General features: G+C 49.1%; 1 protein-coding gene across 1 annotated transcript in view; it reads left to right on the top strand.

The window, feature by feature from the left end:
- LOC127028051 (uncharacterized) overlaps positions 1–5,132 on the top strand; it is a 5,767-nt gene extending 635 nt beyond the window's left edge. Inside the window, exons 2-6 of the mRNA XM_050913875.1 lie at positions 2,563–2,640; positions 2,810–3,106; positions 3,739–4,038; positions 4,371–4,472; positions 4,849–5,132. Of these exons, the coding sequence (XP_050769832.1) occupies positions 2,563–2,640; positions 2,810–3,106; positions 3,739–4,038; positions 4,371–4,472; positions 4,849–4,862 (791 nt within the window). The 3' untranslated portion in view covers positions 4,863–5,132. The remainder of the gene's footprint in view (positions 1–2,562; positions 2,641–2,809; positions 3,107–3,738; positions 4,039–4,370; positions 4,473–4,848) is intronic.
- The last annotated feature ends 11,290 nt before the right edge of the window (positions 5,133–16,422 follow it).

Raw genomic sequence — 16,422 nt, 5'->3', positions numbered from 1 at the left:
TAATATTCTGAGGAGATGAAGAACAGTTGGCTGAAAACTCATTGCTGTGGTGGTGCTGGAGAGGATCCCAACTCGTGTTCTTCATTGTGGCAAATGGGTCTGGCTGTTAAACGTCAGTTCCACCATTTCCTTTCATTTTCTGTGGTGTAGGTTCTTACGAAATCAGATCTGACCAGCTGTTCTGCTTCCTTTCTCAGTCTGGTTTCTGGCTTGAGAACCAGACTAGGACTGGGTCATCCCTGGCTGGGAGTGAAACAAAGTTATGATCTCTCTAAGAAAGATCTATCTCAGGTCAAAACCGTGCTCCAGGACTTTAAATGCTCAGGCCTGCCTCCATCCCACCTCTGTTCAACACCCGTTTTAAAGCATCTTCAGTGGGAGCTGAAAAGAAGGGACATGTACCTGCACGCGTCCTCTTCCTGTGTGCATCTCACCCCGTTACAAAGGACACTACGTTCAAATGCTCTGCGTGAGGGAGACACTTTCCAGCAGAAAACAGCTGATTACATCTGCTGCCTCTGTGCCTTTTGCAACGGCAAAACCCACGTCACCGAACCGTATCCTTCATGTCACTAGTCCAGTTGAGACCTTATCCTGGATTGCCACATTGGCAACACTCGCATGGCACCTAACTTCTTGACTGAAACACCCAAACGTAGGCAAGATGAATCTCTAGGGCATCATCAACAGAAGTAAAGACCAAAATCAAGGTGCTCAGCTTACTCTCAAGTTGCCCGAGTGTAAGCTGTTTTTTCCAGGAGGCAGAAAGCAAGAGGCTCACGGTTTCGGGCTGTGCTGCCTTCTTTCCATGGAGAGACAGAAATTTGATGGATGGGGATGGAGATGTTGGCAGCTTGGTGATTACTGACAGCTCACAGCAATGCTGTAGTACTCAATGAAGAGGCTGTTGAGGTCTGGAAGATGTTTGCTTTTTTCACTTTAGCAAGAAAAAAGACACCAAACCCCCAAAAACTCACAGCACGAACAAGTTTTCTATTTTTATTTTGCTTTGCGAGTGTTGGGGGTTTTATTTCCTCCAATACACCTCTCGGAAGTTCAGTTGCAAAGAACTCAAAGTATTTTTTAACCAGGACATCGCAAGTTTGAAAACAAGAATTTGCATCTGGATGACTTGGAACACTTGCCTGTAGATATCAAAGGGGGAAGAAAGGTGACTTTTCCAGTGCAGTTTGTTATTTATGAATAGAGACATGAGAGACTGGGGTGGGACTTAACCAAATCCAGAGAAACCCTGAGCTCAAACGCAAATGCTATTCAGGGAATTGTGGGCACACATCCAACTGATTTTGGAGTTAAATATTAGATTTGAGTCAGCTTTGTTTCCTCTCGGGTGGAGGGGGGGTGAAGTCCTACACCAATGTCCTGTGCACGGTTGATGCGATGGGTTACTGCTCCTGGGCCAGGGAGAGAACCCAGGATCCTGGCTCCTGTCCTGGGTCTGGCTGGCTGGAGTTAGTTTTCTTCATAGCAGCCCCTACGGTGCCGTTTTGGATTTGTGACTAAAAGAGCGATGATAACACACCAGAGCTTTGGCTGTTGCTGACAACGTTTGCACGGTGTCAAGGCCTTCTCTGTTTCCCACTCTGCCCTGCAAGGACAAGGTTGGGGGCGTGCAAGAAGCTGGAAGGGAACACAACCAGAACAGCTGACCCCAACTGACCAAAGAGATGTTCCATGCCCTATAATGTCATGCTAATCAATAAAAGCTGAGGGAAAGGGGGGTTGGGGCAGGCAGCCATGCCTTGGGGTCTGGCTGGGTATCCCTGTACTTGTGGGAGGTGGTGAGTGATTGTCTTTGCATCACTTCTTTAGTTTTTTTCTCTCTTCCTCTTTCCATTACTTATTTAACTTTTTTTGTCTCAACACCGAGTTTTTTACTTTTGCTTACTTTGCTGGGGTCAGGGGGAAGTGCGTGGCTGTGTGGGGCTGGTCTGCCAGCCAGGGCCAGCCCACCACAGCTCCCCAGGCCCTCCTCATCTCTGATCCAAGCAACAACCCCCACCTCCGATCTGGCCAGAAACCCCAGAGATTCCTTTCTGCAGCCTGGTATTCGATGCAAGCAGACCTTGAGCTCATCCTGTCCTGCATGTCGGCTCAACGCCTCCTTTCTCCCCTGCTAGGACACATGACATCTCCCGTCCTTCCTAACCCCGTAAGGACTCCAACAGCCCCATTTCTTGACGTTTTAAGATATCATTTCCCAGTGCTGATATCAATCAATTGCTTGGCAACCACCAAATCGCTTCTAACAGAAGAAATAATCTCATCCAACACGGCTTGCATGTAGCTAAAAGATAAGTTCAGGGGCACGCTGAGTTTTGTAGATTTTTTTCCCATGGGTGGCCTCATTGGCGTGTGAAATGGTTTTCATGGGTTTCCTCTGTGATCAGCCGAGGCTTTCCATGCCACGGTGGCACAAAAAGGAACCTGCATGAAGCCACGGTGTTGTGGAGGGGCTGCCCTCTTGGCTGATGGCCAAAAGGGGCAGGACTTCATAGGGCTGTGGCTGCATAAATGACTTCTTTTCTCTCCTTTTTGCAGCCTCCTCTCTCTTGTCGTCTCAACGCCCCTCCCTCACAGCTTTCCTCCACCTGCTACTGTTGGCTGTGTCCTCGGCGGGTAAGTGCAGCTTGACCTCTCACAAGGTGCTCTCCAGCTGAACTGAGCCTTTGATGATGAGGCGAGGTTGAGTTGTGTTTTGTAAAATGGAGGGGAAAGGGGTGTCTCACTTGCCTTTTCCTCTCGGAAAGTTCCCTCCCATCCTCCAAATGCTTGCTTTCTTCCTCAGACCCTCTCCCAGCCCCTAAGCTCTCCACAGACCCCACATATGATGTCTATTATGAAGGGGAATTTGTCACAATGAAGTGCGTGGCTGCAACAAACAGAAAAATAGGTGGATTTCGGTTCTTCAATCAAAGCAGGCAGCAAATCGACCTAAGAGCACCTTACTCCCGCCCGACAGCCTGGCTCCAGCTCACAGCTACAAAAGCATCTGCTGGGAAGTACACGTGTATGTACTTTGTGGAGGACTCTGGACAAGAAATTCCTTCCAATAGGAGCCTTCCTCTTTCAATTAAGGTTCAGGGTAGGTTGGTCTCCTCTATATGGCTTGGGTACCATCAGCCCAGACATCACACGACTCCCTTTAGAGCAGCATCTTGTCCCATGGCCCTATCATTTGGTTGCCAATGTACAGATGAAGTAGCTCTGGCTTCTCACAAGCTCCTTTTGTGCTCCTGGATTTCTCTGAGAAAGCAGGAGTAAGTTGGCCTAACAGCTGTGTCACCTCCAAGAGGTCTTACAGCAGTGAGCCTCCCCAAGCCCTCCATTAGGGTTTGGGGTGTATTACATGCCGTCCTACTTTGGGCATGTAAAAATACTTATTTTCTGCACTTCAGTGAATACAAAGAAAGCATTTAAGCTGCTTTGAGTTCTTATCTCTGAGAATTGTGGGCCTTTTTTCCTCTGCACATGGATCAAGATGGGTGTAGAAAGGAGAGCCATGAATGACCCCCCAAAAGCTGTTCTGTAGTTCGAGGCTCTGTATTTGCCCCAGTAATAGTCAGAAGAATAATTAACTTCTTTTCTAGTCCCTTTGTTGAGGCTGAGTCCTGACATTGGGAAAAGTCACGGGGTTTGTGCACAGGTCCTGATGTCAATAGATAGGCGACTGGTTGGATTACGGGTTGTGTTATGGTTTTTGGGGTTTTTTTCCAGCTGCTCCCATGGCCCCAACTTTATCCCTGGATCCTCAGCAGCCGTTCTATACAGCCGGGAACTACGTCAAGCTACTCTGCTCCATCCCCTCATCTATAGATGGTGTTAAAGAAGTCCAGTACTATGCAGACTTTGGACTTACAGTCTCCATCCCAGTATTGAACGTGAAAAACTGCACCTATGACCTCAAGATCAAGGGAGAGGAGCACTCTGGTTCTTACAGTTGTGCCTATATTGTAATTGAGTCTAGACGTCCCGTTTCCTCAGAAAGGAGCCGTGGTGTCAATGTCTATGTGAAAAGTGAGTTTTCAAATCCTTCCTCACTAAAGCAGCAAGTAACTACTGACCCATCATTAGTTAATTCATTCCCCATTTGCTTGCCTATGAATTCATCCATGAGCCTTATCTCCATCCCTTTCTGTCCCTATGACCATCCATCTATCTGCCTCAGTCTCTCTGTCCATCACTAAATGAGCTCATTGCCATAGCTGCCCATGTTTTTATGGACAAAAATATGGAGAGATACTGGAGAAAAAGATCTCAATGAAAAGACTGTCTCATCACCTTGTCTGGCTTTTTTTTGGGGGGGGGAAGTTTGCATCGTGGTAAAGTCACTGTTGATTCCTTCCCAGGCCATAAAATCAGCTGGATTCGAGAGATCGTTGTTGGGGGTTTGTTCTTTACCATCAATGGCCTCATCTTTTTCTTCTCCCACCGCCTGATGAAGAGAAGAGGTAAATATTTCACTTTCATTAGGCCACACTAGTTCTCAGAATCCTGGGACTTCATTTTCTTTGCCAGAAAATGACCTATTCCACCTTCTTTTCCTAAGAAAAAAAGGAAACAAACAAACGTTTTGTTCAAAGCTGGTTTGGGAGGTTGTTCTGGATAGAGAATTTGAACAGGACTGCTCCTCAGTGGTGGCTGAGTCACCGTCCCTGGAGGTGTTTAAAAGACGTGTAGATGTGGCACTTCGGGACATGGTTTAGTGGTGGATTTGGTAGTGTTAGGTTTACAGTTGGACTCGATCTTAAAGGTCTTTTCCAACCTAAATGATTCTATGATTCTCACCCTCCTCTCTCCTTTGATCCCCAAATTTATCTCCCTTAGAGGTTCAAGACTGAAGAAAAGCCATTTCCGATGCTGCTGCTTCCCTCATTTGCAGATCTGGAAGAGGGATTGCAGATGGACTGACAAGAGGAATGAGAAGAAGAATCCCCTAAAGGTTTTGCTCTATTAGCTAAGGCAATCTGTTCCTCGGGCCCTGCCTGATTGCTCGTTGTCTGCCTCAGAGTCCCCAAGAGGTAGAAGTGGTGCATGTTCAACCGGCATTGCTTTGGCTGCTCCGTTCCTCTGTGCAGACCCCCGTGCCTTCCAACCTGCTTCAGGTCCATCCGAATAAAGCTGGACATTGTGTTTGGGTCTTGTGGGTTTCATGGAAAGTTGCATGTTTCCACGCTCCTTTCCAAAGCGTGTGCTTGGATCTGTGTGTGTGTGTGTGCATGCCTCTGCTCCATCTCACCCTTAATCCTACCATGTTCCCATCACACCTCATTCTTAATTGCATCTGAAAGAGGCTGGAGAAGCAATGGAGGCAGACAGAGGAAGAACGAGAAGAAAGAAGGTGGAAAGAGAGTCCCCAAACAGAACAGGTCCTTTGGTGAGTTATCAACCCAACAGCCACTGCTGTCACTCTGTCTCCTCACCTGGGGTTCTCCCTGTCCTTGGTGTTAGGGCAGTGGCATCCAGCGAGTGCAGTGGGTGCTGGGAGAGCCACCACAGAGGGGGCAGGCGATTGTGGGGGCAAGCTCAAATGTCTGGGATCTCTGGGACAGCAGTGAAGGTGCCTGAGATGGAGGTACTGAGAAAATGGGGCAATTTGGGAAAAGTGGGGATTTGCCGGGCACTGCAGGAGTATGGGTGACAGTGCAGGTATATCAAGGACTATAGGAGGAGCACATGGGATATGATGTTGGTGGGGATGCCTGATGGGGCATTGTGGGGTTAAGGGGTACGTGAAGAAGGGATATGGCATTTTTGAGGGCTGTATGTGTGATATACAGGAGCTGTGGGGCTAGAATATGAGGGGAGATTTAGGTTGGACATAAGGAAGACATTTTTTACAATGAGGGTGGTAATACACTGGAACAGGTTGCCCAGAGAAAATGTGGATGCCCCATCATTGGAAACATTCAAGGTCAGGTTGTATGGGGCTTTGAGCAAACTGATCTGGTGAAAGATGTTGGGGGGTTGGACTAGATGATCTTTAAATGTCCCTTCCAACTCAAACCATTCTGTGGTACAATGGTTCTATGATTCTATGACTTTGGAAAAATGAGGGGCTGTGGGGGTGCTGGAGTTGCAGGGATGAAATACTGAGGCAGTAAAAGTACATGGGGTACTGTAGGTACTGTGGGCATATGGCGTCTGTGGGCATGAGATCAGGGTAGCCTTTGGGATTACTGGAGGCTGTAGAGATGGGCTATAGGGACTATGAGGATGGGATATGGGATTTGTAGGTGTGGACAGATGGATGAATGGATGTTTGTAGTTTGTGTTGCTCTATGGGATTGTCCTTGACCTGTGGGATGGGAGAAAGGAAACGGGGTGGGAGAAAGGAAACAGGCTTCGTGTTGGATTACCAGGTTGGAGTGGGATATGGGATGTGGGGTGTAGGGTGGCTGTCAGGCTACAGTGTTGGAGTGGGGATGGAGTGGACAATGGATTATAGGATAGGAGTAGAGTAATGCAGTGAGTCTTCTATAGGGTATTCTTTGGGCTATGGGGTGAGAACAGGGCTCTGAGGCAGGTGTTGGGAGGGAGGCTATAGGGTGGTTATTTGCCCATAGTGTAGAATTGGGCTATGTGGTGTGAGTGGGTCTATGGGGTAAGATTCGTGTCATGGAGTAGGCATTATGCTCTGGGGTAGAAGTGAGGTTACAGGGCTGGAGTGGCACTATAGGCAAGATTTTACGCTATGGAGAAAGAGCGGGCCAAGAAATGGGAAGCTAGAGGGTGGACACAGCACTTGGGCATAGGGTTTTGTTTCAGAAGACAGTGCAGATATGGGGTGAGAAGGGGCTACGGGGTGGGAGGGGGCTGTGGTTTACTAGAGAGTGGGTTGGTGGTATTGTGGCAGTGGGAGTAGGCCCGCGTGGCCAGCGTTGGACTTTGGGGTGGGTTTGGGGTATGGAGTGGGAGTGGCATGATGGGATGGCACGATGGGATAGGTGTTTGGCCAGGAGGTGGGAGTAGGGCTATGGAACTGAGGTGGCACAAGCATGGGTTATGGGGTGGGAGTGCAGGACGGAGTAGGAGTGGGGCTATGGCTTAGGCACTGGGCTCTGGGGTTGCAGTGCACATCATGCTGCATCACGGGACCTGATATGGATTGGTGCCATGAGGTAGTCCACATGATGCCACAAGAGCTTCTGGTAGCAGGTCTCTGGGCTGCCCATAGGGCAGGAGCAGGATTGCAAGATCAACCATGGAGACTTCACAGCCACGGTGACCTGGGAAGGGAACTATAAGGGCAACCCTATTGTATGGGCAACAACAGCTCCCCGTGGGACTGTGGTATCTGGGTGCCCCTGCTGCACCCAACACACCCAACGGCTCCCCAGGAGAGACCTAGATGTCCTGGCTCCCTCTGCTCCACCCCACACACTACCCCCTCAGGGGACCCAAGCATGCCGTCTCCCTCTGTTCAACCCCACACGCAGCCCTCCCCTCCAGGGGACCCAGGCAACTGGGTGCCCCAATCTACCTCACTGTTCCCTGTCCCCCCATTCCTACCCACCCAGGACACAGCTGTCCAGATGTCCCTGCTCCACCCCACACACCCAAGTACACCCAGATCCCTCCCGGCCCCCAGCCAAGGGCTCTCCCCTAATTACCCAGTGCTATCTACAATTAATTAGGAGGGAGCAGCCCTCCCCTTAACCCCATGGCATGTCAGGGCACTGTTAGGGGATTGCTCGCAGAATGCAGGCCCTTCCCACACCCCCTACTTTCTTCCACCCATTCCCAGTGTGCTCCAAACCCTCCCAGTTGCCCCACATGCCCTTCCATTGCACCCCAGCTCCTCTTCCCACCTCACAAGGCCCCTACTTTCCCCAGGTCCCATGTCCTCTGCGCTCCCAGGACTCGCGTCTTCTCTCCTGGGGTCTTTGCAAGGACCTGTGCCTGTCTCCTCCATAGGTTGTTCCCCTGTCTCTCTCCCTCTGGCAATTGTTCAAACCACGGGGTGTGACTTCCCTTCAGCACAGCTCAGCAGGAAACCCTTAACAGAGGAGTCAGCAAAACCGCAGCATGGAGAGGAACCAGGCAAGGGTTGAAGGACCTGAAGCAGCACTTGGGGATTTAAGGAGGGGTGGACTGAGTCAGCTTGGGCCCTGCTACTCTAAAATGAACCATTAGACCCTAGTAGGTGTCCCCATCCCCACCTGGGCAATTGTCCCTGGAGAAACCAGTCTCTTCCCTGTGTTGGTAGCTTGGAAACATGCCCAACATCCTCCAGCCATTCTGGGGCTCCAGGTGCTCTTGGTCTATACCTCAGGCTGAGCAATCTTCCGTCTACCTCCTTGTTTGCTCCACCGTCAAGGTGCCCCTGCAACCTGCCATGTTCGCGCAAAAAGAAACATCTTTTTTCCTCTCTCTGCTACAGAGAGGTTATGAGATTTCTTCTGGTTTTTTAACATGTAATTTTCTGGTTATTTTTGCATCATACATTGAGAATTTCCCCACTTACTCAAGGCTGCAAATGTGCAAGCCCTTCCTGTATGAAAACTAGCAGGAAACGCTGTAGTCTAAAACGGAAATACAAACTGTCGAGCTCATCATTCTACATCAGATTAAACAAAAAGAGTTGCAAGAAGAAGGAAATAGGGTTTGGGGGATGCAGGTTTTCACACTGCATGTGCCCAGGAGCTGGCAGAAGAAGTGCACGGGCCTAGGACTGCCGCAGCACGCTAGGAAATGTAGTCCCCCATCATGGCAGCCATGCTGGAGCCCACAGCACTGGTGGGCACGCACAGGGCCCCGCGTCCCTGGGGGGAAAGAAGGCGGCACCTCTGCGCCAGCCTTGCGTCCTCCCTGTCAGAGCATCCCCCCCACTATGCCTAAATGGCTTTTGAGGCCCAGAAAGGCCTGAGGGAAGGGCTGGACCTGGCCCTCGGTGGCCATTTCAGTGTCCCCAGGGGCAGAGGCATTCCCTCCCTCCATCCCGCCCGTTGCCCTGGGTGGTGGCAGTTCTGAGAAGGGCCTCCTCAGGCACTCAGCCCCGTCCGTGCCGATTTCTCCTCAGCACCCAGGGACTGCCAGGGACTGCCGGAGCGAGATCTTTCCCCCCAGACCACCAATAACTGGACAGAAAGGGAGCGCAGAAAGGGGAATCCTGCCAAAGGGCCCAGGGAAGCCACCCCTCTGTCATCCATCTTGTTTAAGCCCAGTCTCTGTGCCTGGGCAGCATTTGAACACTCCCAAGCCCAGCACTCCCCATCCTCCACACAAGGAGAAAGGAGGAAAAGCCAGAGATATGGAGGGAAGAGAAACATCTGTCCCGAGAGAAAGAAGTCCATGGGACAGGGACAGCCAAGAGGCCACAAGCCTGTGGGCAGGTCCTGAACCCAAGAGACCCCCAAGCTCCACGTCCAGCAAATCCCACCACCAATGTCCTGGAGGAGGCCGATGGGATTTCCCTGCACCTAAACTGAGCCCGTTTCAGGTTTACTCCTCAGCACCGGGACAACATTTCACCTCCCGGAAAAGAGGTGCCGGTGACCGCCGGCTGTGCTGTTGTGCTCCCTGTTTGCTGCCCAGGAATTAAACCAAGTTTCTGTCTTGGTAGCATACTTACTTTATGGGTGGGTGTGAAAGGAAGCACCCACCCAGGTGGTGCTTTAGCCTTCTAATGTTGGGGCATTCAAGCTTCCACTGGGCACAACCCTGAGCAGCCTGATGGGACCTGCTCCGAGCCTGGGGTTGGGCTGGAGACCTCTCGATGTGCCCTCTGACCAGAATTATACCATGATTTTATGATTTCCCTCAGGAGAAAGACCCAATTTGATAAGCTCAGCTGGACAGGGTGACACTACAGACATCCCCGTGAGACATAACTCACCCCAACACTGAGCTCCTGGTTCTGGGTAGGTCTCTCAATTTTGGCGCTTCAACAAGATGCTCAAATTCCCAGTCTGGCACCCTTGGATCTCTTGAAACTGGTGCAGAAAGATCCGCCCCTGCAAAGTGACCTTTGACTTTGCAGATGCTCATCACTCACTCACGCCGGTGTCCTCAGGAACAACCTTCGCTCAAGGTCAAGGATTGAATTTTTAGGGCGGCATCAGTGTGGCCCCTGCCCCCAGATCCTAAGCAGAAGCTTCCCGTAAGGACGGTTGGGTTCCTGGGTTGAACAGGATGGATTCGGGCGAGGAGGAAAATGCTGGGTAACAGGAGGCTACATGAGTGCCATAGTGCTGGGACTGGAGATAGACCTTCTGTCAGTGTGGGTGGCCTACAGGATGGCCAAACAGGGCACCTACTTGGAGGATTTCATAAGTGGAGATATAAATTGGATATAAATTGGATAATCTGGGAGATAAATAGGGTAGTAAAGAGCCCTGGCTCTACCCCAAGTGGAAGTAGAAAGTTCAGCCCAGCAGACCTGGGCTCAGCCTTGCTCTCTGTCCTTCGCCGGTCCCTTATGGCCCTGGGTGAAAGCTTAGGTGGCCTCCACTGCCCCTGCACATAGGTGCCCTCCATGCTTCCCCAGCTGTACTTGCATTCTCTCCTTTCCCCTCCAGGGACATTCAGATCTTTACCACATTGCTTGGAGGGCCTGGTTGCCCTCTCTTGCCCCAGAAAGCACGTTCCTTTCCACGGCAGCCATGCAAAACGTCCCTCGGATGGAAAAGGTCCCGAGGGAAGGTCCCTTTGATGGCCCTGCTTCCACCACCACACTGGTTGATAACACATTGATGTTTTAGTTGTCGCTAAGCAGTGTTTACACTAAGTCAAGGGCTCTTCAGCTTCTCACACCGCCCCACCAGCAAGTAGGCTGGGGGGCCCAGGAAGCTGGGATGAGACACAGCCAGGACAGCTGACCCAAACTGGCCAAAGGGATATTCCATACCGTATGACATCATGCCCAGTATATAAACTAGGGGGAAAGCAGGCCAGGGGCCGCTGCTCGGGAACTAACTGGGCATCTGTCAGTGGGTGGTGAGCAATTGCATTCTGCATTACTTGTTTTGTATATTCTAATTCTTTTATCATCATTATTATTATTATTAATAATTATTTTCCCTTCCTTTTCTGTCCTATTAAACTGTCTTTATCTCAACCCATGAATTTTACTTTTTTTTTTCCTGATTCTCTCCCCCATCCCACTGCGGGGGTGGGGGAGTGAGCGAGCAGCTGCTTGGTGTTTAGCTGCCTGCCGGGTTAAACCATGACAACACCTCTGTACCTACCTTGGAGGAGTCTGGGGATGTTACCTGGGACTTCAGCTGCCTCCACAGGGGACCAGAAGTCTCCAAAAAAATGGCTGCCTGGAGGCCACAGTGGCTACATTTGCACAGATGTTCCCAAAACAAAGAAGAAACTTCTCAGGTGGCTACCCTGAAGGAGTCACGGGCTGCTACCTGCAACTTCGGCTCCCTCCACAGGAAGCTGAAAGACTTCAAGAACTGCCTGGGAGGAGTACTGTGGAGCTACCAAGCATGGACATGCCTCCTACACCAACTAAACTCCTTGGGCAGCTACCTTGAAGGAGTCTCCAACTTGTACCTGGCATATTTTGTCCCTGCACAGAAGGCAAAAAGAAGTTGGGAGCTGCCTGGGAGGAGTCCTGGGGAGCTACTGGGCATGGACCTGCCTCCTACATCAAACAGAACTCCCAGGTAGCTTCCTTGAAGGAGTCAGGGGCTGCTACCAGTGAATACATCTCCCTCCACAGGAGGCTGAAAGACTTCGAAGCTGCCTGGGAGGTGTCCCAGGCATGTCCAGGGCATAGACTTGCCGCCTACATAAATTAAACTCCTGCAGTGGTGTCCTGGTTTCGGCTGGGACAGAGTTAACTTTCTTTTTAGTAGCTGGTACAGTGCTGTGTTTGGGATTTAGTGTGAGAATGATGTTGATAACACGCTGATGTTTTAGCTGTTGCTAAGTAGCGCTTATCTTAAGCCAAGGACTTTTCAGTTTCCCATGCTCTGCCAGCAAGCAGGTGTGCAAGAAGCTGGGAGGGAGCATAGCCAGGGCAGCTGACCTGAACTGGCCAAAGGGGTATTCCATACCATGGAATGTCATGCCCAGTATATAAACAGGGGGGAGTTGGCCAGGAGGTGCGGATCGCGGCTCGGGAACTAACTGGGCATCGGTCAGCGGGTGGTGAGCAATTGCGTTGCGCATCACTGTTTTTTTTTTTTTTTTCTTTTTCCCTCCTTCCTTTTTTTGTTACATTCCTTTTCATTACTATTATTATATCTCATTATTACTATTGTTAGTATTATATTTTACTTTAGTTATTAAACTGTTCTTATCTCAACCCATGAGTTTTACTTTTTTTTTTTTTCCTTTCCTCTTCCTCACCCCACTGGGAGGGGGAAGGGGGAAGCGGCTGCGTGGTGCTTAGCTGCTGGCTGGGGTTAAACCACGACAAGTGGCTACCTTGAAGGAGTCATGGGCTGCTACCTGTGACTTCAGCTCTCTCCACTAGAGGCTGAGAGACGTAGGGAGCTGCCTGGGAGGAGTCCCAGGGAACTACCAGGCATGGACCTACCTCCTTCATCAAATAAACTCCTTGGGTAGCTACCTTGGAGGAGTCTGGGGATGCTACCCAGAACTTCAGCTGTCACCAGAGGAAGCCCAAAGTCTCCCAGACATGGCCTCCTAGAGGCCATGGTAGCTACAGTTGCACAGATGTCTCCAAAACAAAGAAGAAACTTCTCAGGTAGCTACCTTGAAGGAGTCTTCAACTTCTACCTGGGATATTTTCTCCCTGCACAGAGGCAAAATTAATTTAGGGACCTGCCTGGGAGGAGTCCAGGGAGCCTACCGGGCATAGATCTTTCTTCTACATACATAAAACTCAGCGCGTAGCTACCTTGGAGGAGTCTGAGGCTGCTACCCAGGGTTTTTCCTCCTTCAACAGGAGGATCAAGACTTCAGGATCTGCCTGGGAGGTTTCCCTGGCATCTACTGGACACAGACCAGCCTCATACATCAACTAAACTCCTTGAGGAGCTACCTTCAAGGAGTTTCCAACTTCTGCCCAGGATTTTTTCTCTCTGCACAGAACTCAAAGAGAATCTGGGAGCTGCCTGGGAGGAGTATGGGGAACCTACCGGGAATGGACCTCTTTTCTACATACACAAAACTCTGTGGGTAGCTACCTTGGAGAAATCTGGATATGATACCCAGAATTTTTCCTCCCTCCAAAGGAGGCTAAAAGAACTTGGGATCTTCCCGGGAGGAGTCTCGGCAAGCTACTGGGCATGGACATTCCTCCTATATCAACTCAACTCCTCGAGTATCTACCTTGGAGGAGTCTGGGGCTGCCACCTCCACAGGAGGCCAAATGTCTCTGGGAGATCCCTCACAGTGATTCCACAGGGGCTACCAAGCATGGACCTGCCTCCAGCACACACAAAAGTTCTTGGGTAGCTACCCTGGCAGAGTCTGGAGGTGCTACTTGGGTCTTCAGCTGTCTCCAGAGGAGGCCAGAAGATATCAGAGATTCATAAGAAGTGTCTCAGGCATCTACTGGGCATTGACCTGCCTCCAGGGAAACATTGCCTTGAGCAGGATGAGAAATATGATTTTGGAACTAAGTCCTGAAACAGCTGTTTGTCAACAATGTCCGTTCAAAAATCATAAGGCAATTAGAAAGTGTAGCGTCAGACACGTATTTCAGCATCTGTGATCTCATGTCTTCTGAAGAATATACTTCCTCCACCCTTAGAGGATCTCTGTAGCATGACCATACTAGTAAGATGTTAATTATAACATCAGTGAGAACAAAAGTAAATGTTATTTTAGACTGCGCTACTCATCGGAAGCAGTTAGTTCAGCTACATTAAAATTAAATGTGTGAAATATACTACTTATACAAAAGAGTAAAATAAATGAGGTACTTCCTGTTCTGCACCATTCAACACTCCAATGTCTTCCACGTCCATCATTCAGCATCTACGCATCTTCTCCATGTCCTTCATCCTTCCTAACACCACTTCTGAAGCACTCAGATAACAAGTTGACATAGAAGAGCAAAGACAGGCAAGTAGAAACAAGCATTTAAAACAGCAGACATCATCAGTAGGACATTTTAAGACATTCTGCACAAAGCCAGAGTCAGTGACCCTTGGCCAGGTTTTTAAACACCACTTAAAAAGTGGAATCACAGAATCAGAGAATGGTTTGGGTTGGAAGGGACCTTTAAAGGTCATCTAGTCCAACCCCCCTGCAATGAGCAGGGACATCTTCAACTAGATCAGATTGCTCAGAGCCCATCCAGCCTCACCTTGAATGTTTCCAGGGATGGGGCATCTACAGCCTCTCTAGGTAACCTGTTCCAGTGTTTCACGACCCTCACCGTAAAGAATTTCTTCCTTTTATCTCGTCTGAATCTCCCTTCTTTTAGTTTAAAAGCATTACCCCTTGTCCTATCGCTACAGGCCCTCCTAAAAAGTCTGTCCCCATCTTTCTTATAAGCCCCTTTAGTACTGAAAGGCCGCAATAAGGTCTCGCTGGAGCCTTCTCTTCTCCAGGCTGAACAACCCCAACTCTCTCAGTCTGTCCTCACAGGAGAGGTGTTTCATCCCTGGAATAATTTTTGTGGCCCTCCTCTGGACCCACTCCAACAGGTCAAACGTTGACTTTTTATAGAGAGACTTCAGAACAAGTAGTGGAGGATCTGCAATCATACACTGTTTTCAGGTTCATTTTCCCTTTTGCTGAGCACAGTAAAAAAGTAATCTATTTCAGTAGGAGAAAAATAAGAATTCCGAAGAGCATCTTTAGAAAGACATTATGGTGGTCTTCCATAGTAATTAAACTGCTCTGCATGATGGGATTAAGTCATTCTTGGTTAGCAGCCTTCCTCAGATCAAAGGCTGCTTATTCTTCTCTTAACTCTAAGCCAAGTTTTGTGTTGTTTGTTCAAGATTTTATATGCTGGAGAAACCATCTCAGCTGTCGCTACGCTTTGCAAGTGTTTTAGAAAACAATGCCAATTTGGGCTTCAGCAAGAGAAGTAAGCCACGGCCAGAGCTGCAGAAATGCCAGGATGACTTCACTTTGGCTGGATCTATCTTTCCGTGGTATCTCAACTTAGACAAATGCTACAGAAACATTCATAAGCACGGAAAAAAAAAATCATGCAAAATGAAGGTGCTTCTGAGACAACGAAGGTTGCTGAAGAGAGCGACTTCAGTCTCCTCAAAGTCACAACAGAAAGCCACCGTTTTTAAGGGAAGTCCCAGCCTGAATAAAAATGAGGCTTTGGGCCCTAAAAATGAGCCTTTGGGCCCTAAAAAAGGCTATGGGTAATAAAAGACAGGTTTGGACTCTAAAAATGAGGCCTTGAGCACTAAAAAGGCTGGGCTAGATGCTACAAGTGACGCTTTGGACCCTGAAAAGGAGGGGAACCTCTTGGTTCCTCAATGGACCCCAGAAAAGAAGCTTTGGTTCCTAATATAGGGCTTTGGGCACTCCAGTGGAGGCTTTGAGCTGTAAAAGAGGGGTTTGGACCCTATAAATGAGAGTTTGGACCCTTAAAAGGAGGGTTTGGAACTTAAAAATGGGGCCTTGGGCCCTAAAAATGGGGCTTTGGAAATGAAAATGAGATTTGGAATCCTGAAATTAGGTTTTGTGCCCTAAAATGATGCTTTGGTACCAAAAACTAAGGCTTTGCACCCTAAAAATGGGTCTTTGGTACCTCAAAATGAGGCTTTGTACCCTAAATGAGGAGTTTGGACCCTAAAATCAGACTTTGGGCCCTCAAAATGAGGATTTGGGCCCTAAAAATGAGGCTATGGGTCCTCCAAATTGCAGACTGAATCCTAAAAATGAGGCTTTGGACCCTAGAAAGAAGGCTATGGTCCCTGAAAATGCGGCTTTGGAAGCTAAAAACGAGGGGTTTGGGCCCAAAAATGAGCATTTGGACCCTATAAATAATGGACTCTAAAATTCTGGCTTTGGACCTTCAACTTTGGGCCTTAAAGATGACGCTCTGGGCCCTTAAAATGAGTCTTTGAATCTTAAAAGTGGGGCTTGGAACTTATGAATTAGGGCTTGGAGACTAAAAATTAGGGTTTGCACCATAAAAATAAGTCTTTCAACCCTAGAAGCAAAACTTCGGACCCTAAAAATGAGGCTTTGGGACCTAAAACTGTGTCTTTGAGCCCTAAAAGAGGGGTGTGGACCCTCAAAATGAGGGCTTGGACGGTCAAGATACGGCTTGGACCCTAAAACCAACTGGCTGGATCCCAAAAATAATACTTTGGAGCCTGCAAATGAGGCTTTGGACAGTAAAAATGTGGCTTTGGACTCTAAGAAGGAGACTGCAAACTAAAACTGAGCCTTTGGATCATAAAAATCAGTCCTTGGACCCTAAAAGGAGGCTTTAGACCATAAAAATCAGACTCTGGAAAGTAAAAATGAGGCTTTGGAGACTATAAATGTAGA

The sequence above is a fragment of the Gymnogyps californianus genome, unplaced genomic scaffold (genome assembly GCF_018139145.2).
Source record: "Gymnogyps californianus isolate 813 unplaced genomic scaffold, ASM1813914v2 HiC_scaffold_151, whole genome shotgun sequence".
Classification (NCBI taxonomy): Eukaryota; Metazoa; Chordata; class Aves; order Accipitriformes; family Cathartidae; genus Gymnogyps; species Gymnogyps californianus.
The sequence above is the reverse complement of the archived record's forward strand: the minus strand, read 5'-3'. Positions and strand labels throughout refer to the sequence as shown.